The sequence below is a fragment of the Poecilia latipinna genome, unplaced genomic scaffold (assembly GCF_001443285.1).
Source record: "Poecilia latipinna isolate Pla-1442-1.1 unplaced genomic scaffold, P_latipinna-1.0 Scaffold2306, whole genome shotgun sequence".
Classification (NCBI taxonomy): domain Eukaryota; kingdom Metazoa; phylum Chordata; class Actinopteri; order Cyprinodontiformes; family Poeciliidae; genus Poecilia; species Poecilia latipinna.
The window spans coordinates 25,310-33,480 of record NW_015114922.1 but is presented as its reverse complement, the minus strand read 5'-3'; the positions used below and the strand labels follow the sequence as shown (position 1 = coordinate 33,480).

General features: G+C 39.7%; 1 protein-coding gene across 1 annotated transcript in view; it reads right to left on the bottom strand.

Annotated features, from left to right (window-relative positions):
* The window catches only part of LOC106937263 (alpha-2-macroglobulin-like), a 39,435-nt gene that overhangs the window by 6,600 nt on the left and 24,664 nt on the right, over nt 1-8,171 (bottom strand). Inside the window, exons 19-29 of the mRNA XM_015018676.1 lie at nt 6,046-6,271; nt 5,523-5,649; nt 5,280-5,401; nt 5,094-5,145; nt 4,798-4,881; nt 3,235-3,411; nt 3,025-3,100; nt 2,505-2,661; nt 1,265-1,339; nt 706-868; nt 242-429 (exon numbers count right to left, since the gene is read on the bottom strand). Of these exons, the coding sequence (XP_014874162.1) occupies nt 242-429; nt 706-868; nt 1,265-1,339; nt 2,505-2,661; nt 3,025-3,100; nt 3,235-3,411; nt 4,798-4,881; nt 5,094-5,145; nt 5,280-5,401; nt 5,523-5,649; nt 6,046-6,271 (1,447 nt within the window). The remainder of the gene's footprint in view (nt 1-241; nt 430-705; nt 869-1,264; nt 1,340-2,504; nt 2,662-3,024; nt 3,101-3,234; nt 3,412-4,797; nt 4,882-5,093; nt 5,146-5,279; nt 5,402-5,522; nt 5,650-6,045; nt 6,272-8,171) is intronic.

Below are 8,171 nucleotides of genomic sequence, written 5' to 3'. Positions count from 1 at the left end.
TCTTTACATTTCCAAAACATTATTTGTCATATTTGCATACATAAGGTTGAGAAATAATAAAAACATTTTTTGGGAAAATTATAACCCATTTTATCCCTATTCTTAAGAATCACTGTACTGTTACACAACATGGATCAAACTAGATATGACCAAAAGAGTATCAGCTATAAAAACTATTCCCTGTCCAAAGTAAGACTATCCAGACAAATAGATCCTGCAATAGCTTTCAGGGCTTCAGCACCTGAGTGGAGGAGAATCCTCCGTAGTAGTTCTGCTGAGTCGTCAACCACTGAACGATCCCTGAGGCGTACCCCAGGTCTTCAGCAGTGTGGGAAGCAGAGAGTTTGGCCAGGAGCACATAGGAGCTGATCTCCACAGACAGAGAGGCTGATGTTTCTGCTGCTCTCTGAGACCAGTGGATGGAGCTGCCTAAAAATATATATATATATATATTCATTCATTCATTCGTTAAAACTGTCACCATCTTGTCAGCTGTAGTAAAGCAGAGAGTAAGAGGAGGAGGGAGAGCGGGGGAAGAGTAGCGCTACACAGAGGGTGATTGACAGTGCTAAAACCCTCCTCCTGCCATGTTATTTTATTTTCAATAAATGTCGGATTTATTTTTTTTAATTAAAGTTACATACTGCAGCATTAATGAAGTCATGATAATGAACTCTGATGATTTCCACCAGGAACACGACTCACCGTCTTTGATGGCCACTGAGTCGAGGTGCTGCAGGAGGTGAGCTCTGGTCTCCATGTCTCCAGCCAGTGTGAAGACGTACGCCAGCAGAGCTGTGGTGTAGGTGTTGCTGAAATCATTGATGGACTCTTTGAGGCACAACAGGCTCTGTGCCACCACAGGATCCTTTGACAGAATGAAGTCGTCATCACTCTGACAGGTACTTTATGCCAGAATGACACTGTTGTACACAGATGTGCTTCAATAATCACCATCATTGGTGCTGCTGAGGCTGCGCTTTAGCTGATGATTTGAATTGTGTGCATTTGACAAAAGCACCAATAGTGAGAAACTGACAACAAAGTGTTCCCAAACACACAGTGTCTGTTTGTCGGCTGTATGGACACTACAGGGTCAAACTGTTGAGATATTTCATGGTTTGGAAACAAATGGAAACATGTTTGAGTCTTGGCTCACGAGCAATCAAAACATTTACGGAGTAGGAAGAATTGTGCCAAAATACTAATCAGCAAAATAGTTTTGAAAGTTCAGTTTTATGATATGTTATTTGAATTTACTTACATTCACAGAGATATTCATCTCCAAAAAGGCAGCGGTGATGTAGGCACTAAGAGTCACTTCATCCGACACGCCACCCTGTGGAGATCAATTTACCATCTGTTTCACCTGTGCTTAAAAAATAAGTTTAACCAAATTCAAAGCAAAAATCTTTTACAGCATTTTAGTTATTCTGTTAGTATTTTATTGGACCATGTAGACCAGGAGCTCTTCCAAAGTGTACACATTTGTCTAAGATATTCCCACAAACATGTATTGTCTGTTTCCTGACTTGCTGTAAAAATTCAGTTTTGTGGGTCTAAATGTGATGAAATGAAGGGGATTATGTGGAACATCAAGTCTTGTCACATCTGTTCTCCATAAGCAAAGCACTCGTGTTGATTTTTAGGAGCATTGTATGTAGACCCGTCATGACAACAAATTTTGCTGTATGATAAATTGTCCTACAAATTACTGTGATAAGCGAGAATATTGTTGTTTTGAGACCATTTTCAAGTAATACACTGGAAATACCGTAATGTAAGAAAACATTGTCAAAGATAAATAAACTTTAATTTCTGATGAACATTTAACACTTGAGCTAGAAGATATTTTAAATATGGAAAATTCATAAACAAAAACAGAAACAACAAATGAAACAGAAAGGCTAGTTGAGACCAAAGAGGGAAGACTTTTGCCAGTTTTTGGAAGAAAAAGAGAGAAAAAGGAAAAGTGATGAGTCATGGTCATTCACTTTAATTTCTTATTTAAAGAAGGTCATTTTTTGGTAAAGTTTTTAAGTAAAAATTAAAAGAACACTGACCATTACCATTATTAGGATAAACCTTTTTTAATACAAATATTGAATACATATTATTCAATATTTGAGTACTGAATATTGGATATATTCAATATGTTAGCTGAACATTTTAAAATGTTAACTGACAATCGCTTTAACTTTATCTCACCACCACTGAAGTAGAATTTACTTCTTGATATTAAAAAAAAAAAAAACTTTTACTGAAAAATTATTTGTCAGGCATTTTTAGAACATAAAATTGTCTGACTATCTACAGTGCATCTAACTGGTCAGATAACTAATGAACTAATCAGAAAGTAGATCAGATTGCATCAGTTCAAACATTCGGAATGCTGAGGTGAGTAAATCTTCAGCACAGGTGTTGTGTCTGCAAAGCATCGGATGAAGGAAACAGTTCTAATTCTATACAGTACAAACTCTAAATTGGCTACTGAGTGAACTTACTTTCATTCTGTTGTTGAAGAGTTTCCCTGATTTTTTGAAACATCCATTTTGCTTTTGTTGATGATTCAACCAAGTCCTGGACTTCTCTATGTTTACCGGATCAATGTAGATGAAAGACTGAGCTTGGAAAAAAGATCTCAGTACAAAAGATGTCAGCCTGAGGAACATCAATATATTTAGCACATAATTGACCAATGACAAGATAATACAATGAGAAACAATTGCAGCTATTTTTTTTTCTTGGCCCAAGGATTGACTTGTGTGATTATTTAAAATGTGACAGCAATGAAAGTTGTCTGTAAAAATTGTTTTTTTTTTTTTAACAATATAGAATGTTTCTGTTCCATGAACGGGAACAGAAAGTCATATGTATCTTTTGAAGTGGAATCTTTCATCAAAATTTTTAACAAAGAAAATGAGCACTTTTATAGGCCTGGTGTCTTGAGAAATACTCTAATGATTCCCCTAGCTAGTCAGTTAATCCACACAGACACAAAGAAATGTAGAGGAATATCCTCACCAGGTATTTCCTGGTCCGCTGCCGAATGTGCTGTATGCCCCCTCATAGTCCTGGTAGTTCAGCTGTCTATGGTAACCTTAGAAAAAAAGAAGAGCAAAGGTAATTATTAGACACGTTTCTTTGTGTTTGTTTCAACTGCACCATATTCTGGACAGCCATAGACACACAGAAAGGTCAGATTATAACAGTCATTAAAACTGAATGACCCACCACTGGATAGGAAGTTGAAGGCCTTCTCTTTGGTGGCTGGGGTCAGCTGCTGAGTGTTTTTAAGATAATGGAGGATGTAGATGTTGGGGGCCAGAAGAGCCATGTTCTGCTCCCCACATCCATACGGCATCTTCAGCAGACCCTCAAGGTTCTTAAGAGCGCGGCCGAGGATGTCTCCTACATAAAAACACAAGGTTAAATTACACCAAATGTACCATTATCAGCCAAGCAACTTTCATCAGTGTGAATTAGTCAACAGGTATGTGTTTTACATAAAGAACAACGCTGTGGGAGAACAAGCCAACATTAAAAGGCAGTTTGCAGCAGTAGCTGCGTTTCCATTGACCTAAAAATGCATGCATTGTTTTTAGACTGTTCCAGTAAGGTAAGGTAATTTTATTTATGTAGCACATTTTCAGCAACACGGTAATTCAAAGTGGTTTACATGAATTAAAGGGAAATACAAACAAAATAACAAACCAAAGGAAAGAAAAAAGAGGAAAGAACTAATCTAATGTTGTTCTAAAGTGTGTAAACTAAGTGCTCCTGTTCAGGGTTGTTAAGTATCTAATTCCATTTCTAAACAGTGAGTACTCTACAGTTTCTGATAAAATAAGCTAAAGAATGACTGATCTAATTCATTTTCTGGGTTAAAAGTCATATAAACTAAGCAGTGACTGTTCCTGTTAAGTATTTCTGGATTCCAAGTTCGTAGTTATTCTAATTCTAATTCTGATTCCATTTCTGGGCTGTATATTATTGATCTAAATAGTGCTTACTCCACAATTTCTGATATTACTAATAAACTAAAATAAGGGCCAACGGGTCAGCTGGAGAACACAAAAACTACACGAAACAGCTAAGGAAGGGCAAAACAATCTTAAAGGGGCAGAATTATGTATTTCCAGGCACATAACACAATTTAGTCATTATGTTACCTTCAGTTGTTATAAAAATCCTGTATATATCAAATATGACAAAAGAAATTGACATTGTAATTGAATGCCTTGGGTCTCTGTCTCTTTAAAAACGCCTGCTCTTTCTGAAACTCTGCCTTCAAGGAGTCATCATATCATCGCTCCTCTATTGGCAACATTTTTACCAGTGCTGCACTGAGAGTTTGTTCACATAATGAGCTCAGCAGATGCAGTTCCACCAGGTGGCTGCTGGCTAGTCTGAAGGAGCCGAGTTGGGGAGTCCTGTTGGGGAGCCAGGGGTTAGGGGCATGGTGCTGCTCTGCGAGGAGCAGTTCTGAGGAGGAGCTGCACCTTGAGGGCGGGGCTAATTCCATTCTAGCGTTCTGCACAGCTGAGTGGTTTCCATGGAGATTAAAGGATTTCTCAAACATGCATGAAAGAATCAAAGTAATACTCCAGGTTTGTTTTTGATGCGGAAAATCATTATAACACAATGTAGTGATCAATAAAGTACATTTTTACAGAAAACTGCCCCAACAACAATAATGTTGAACCTTAGTTGAGGCTTTTTGGAGGCAGGGTCTGTTTCGGTTGACAGAACATGTTTGACCATTGACCTATCAGTAGAATTTGTAGCATGGATTACCCAGGACCGACACTGTGACACGGGCTGATCCATCAATCACATTTTCAGGCTGCTGCACCTCTGTTTCCTCTGTCAATGTTTCTCCTGAGTACAAACAATAAAAAAATAAATTTATAGATATTATGAGGTCATTGGATGCGGGTTCAACAGGAACACACAAATGTTAATGTTGCAAATTAAATGTATTTTCTTGCTTATTCCTACTTTATAAAGTGAATCACACAAGAATAATTTTGAAGTGCTTGCTTCTTGATTTTAAATTGCACATCAGTCTGTTTGGTTTGAAACACACGGACCTGTGGGGCAGAGCAGCCAGTTCTGTGTCTTTATTATCTCAGATCCTTCAGCCTGTGGAGGAGATGAAATCAGACAAAATATTTGATGTCAATTGCTTTGATAAAATGGCATTGAATTGATTCAAATAATAAAAAAATATCATGCTTCTTTAATGTTTTTGTTTTTTTTATATTCAGAAAACCAACCTCTACTCTGAGAGAGCGTGTCACTGTATCGATGCGTCCTCTTTCTGGAACCTCCACGATCTCGTTCTCACAGGAGGCGTGAGACGGAACAGCTTCGGCAGACACAGTCACATTCACAACGCCTGAGAAACACCAACACACACTTCACCAGGCAGCAGGAGATTCTGTTACTGGCCATTAGTTCCTTCCTCAGCCTCTCAACCTTTAACATTCCCAACAGTGACCGCTCATTCTGATCCTCACCCAAGGCTGTGGGATTCATGGTCCAGCTCAGGGTCTTCCGCTCGTTGGCACACAGACAGGAAGTGTACTGATCCCCAGAGAGGGGGCTGAGGGTGTAATCTGAGGAGGGGGCTGCAAACACTTTCATCTGTTGGAGAGATATGCAGCTTAAGGTGTTGACACTGGGCTACACTTAATGAGGACGACATAATTCCAAATCCCAGATGCAAGCGGTGACTGTGATTGGTTCCCGTTGTGAGAAGCAACGTGTGGCCAAAAGCATGTCAGTACAGAAAAGCAGCTACAGCGGACTACAAAGCTACGCTGAGCCAAAAGAAACAAGTAACAAACTTTCTAGAGATGCAGTGGAGTTGAAAGTTAGAAGTTCCTCAAAAAATAAATACTCAAGTAAAGCAAAGATATTCAAGAAGTGTACTTAAGTAGAGTACTTCAATCATTGTACTCCTGTACTGTTCACCACTGATCATATTTACTATGTTAATTGGAGATATAATCACTTAGTTGATTTAAAGTTGGCCCTTACCATGATGCATTTGGTCAGGTAGTTGAAGACAGTCGCCTTCAGCTCAAAGTTCTCCCCCCGGATGATGGAGTAGGGCAGGGTGAGCTCCAGGAAGAAAGGCTGGAAGACGGTGAGCTTCTGACGAGGAGCCAAACCAAAACCCTGAGGGGACAAACAGAAAGTCTCCGTCTCCCAGGTGGTAATGGTGTCTGGGACAGACAGGGACATGTCCTTGGTTCCAGAAGGCCTGCATCAACAGATACACAAACATCAAACTCAATACTTTGAGATTTCACAATGTTATCGTCATGTTGACATTATCAGCCAATAAACGCTTTATATTGATGTTTGCCATTGGTCAACACATAAAAAGGTTCTTACATGACCTGACTCTGGACACTTTAGATATTTTAGTAATCTGAAGATCCATATCTGTTCTAGTGGGATGAAGCATGCTGTACTGTAACATAAAATGAGTGAATGTAGAGTAACTCTGTGCCAGGACAGTTTTGATCTACAAAAAGAATGGCTCAAATAGAATCCTAATTGACTTTAAATCAAGATTGCAAATAGTATCAAAGTAGGGAGGTTATGTTGCTGCAGTAGCAATTTCTGACTTTATAACCTTTTCTTAGAGGTTTTATTGGCTCTAGATCAGTGGTTCTTAACCTGGGTTCAGTCGAACCCCAGGGGTTCAGTGAGTCGGTCTCAGGGGTTTGGCGGAGGTAAAGACACACTGTGTAAAGTCGTGATGACGCCCCGCTTTGTCATCACTTGCTGCAGAGGATCACGTTACATTGCTGAGCCAATCAGAGCTGCGGAGGAGCCCTGATTGAAGGAGCTCCACTCTCAGCAGGGATTTGAACTTGTGTCTTTAATTACTTCAGCAAAACTCACAGTTTTTACCAAATTCTGTAGCTTTGGTGTACTTCTAAATCTGCTCCTTAGTCGCATCTTTTCGGGCCTGCTACTGCCTCTAGTGGCGTGGGGGTGGTAACACAACTAATATAATTACATTACTAAATCAGAATACCACAAAGTATTATTTATTATTAATTTTTCATTCTCTTAAGAATGTAGAGCTAATTAAATGATCTAAACAAGACCTTAAAGTGGTTCCAGTTTCTCTCGAAACTGTTTCTGTTGAAACTGTGGCAGATTTGGGTCGTTCCCCTGAGACCGAGTCATTAAACCCCTGGGGTTTGATTAAACCCAGGTTAAGAACTACTGCTCTAGTGGCTTTTATTTGATAGTGAATTGAAGGAAAGTGGGTAATGAGAGAAGGGGGAAGACATGCAGCAGGGGTCACCAGGCCGGGAATCAAACCTTTGATGGCCATGTCAATGCCTAAGGCCTCCATATGCGAGTTGTGCTCAACCCCTGCTCCACCACAGCACACCCTCTGACTGTATAACCTTTAACCATCTGGAGTATATGTATGTGTGGCCTGGCATTTGATAGAGTGTAAGAGCCATTTTTCCAACAAATACTACATTGTGAGGACTGACTGCTCCTTATGGGGCCCAAAGGCCAGGCCTCATACGAGGAAATGGTGTTTTGGGGTGAGGGGTAGGTTTAGAATCCAGTCCTCCACTGTCCTGCAGTTTTTAGATGTGCCACAGGCACAAAACACTGGAATTAAATGGCTTAATTACCTCTTCCTTGTGTAGATCAGTTCTCCAGAGCCTTGCTACTGATGTAGTTATTCTATTCAGGTGGTGCAGCAGAGGCACATCTAAAAGGTGCAGGGCAGTGGCCCTCCAGGACACCTGTGGTTTAGGACTAAGGTGTGAATTTAGTTTAGGTTAGGTTTATGTACTTTTAGAAATAAATAATTCTGTGTTTCCTCTATCTCTTTTAGCTATTTGCATGTCCGTATATATACACACACACACAGAGCACATGCACACAAAGCTAAGGTCAAAGTAAATGACAAGCTAGGGGTCGCCCTCTTTTGAGGCCAGCAAAAGGAATTAGAAACTATTGTTAGATGCCATTTTGCTCTGTTAGCCAATAAGGGTAGCATGACAATGGACCAGTGCTGTATTTTGGTATTAATAAATGGAATCCATGAATTCAACTCGCTGACTCTTCTTCAACCTCATACATTAAGAATCTAGCTGGAGAAAGGATAATTCTCCAACAGT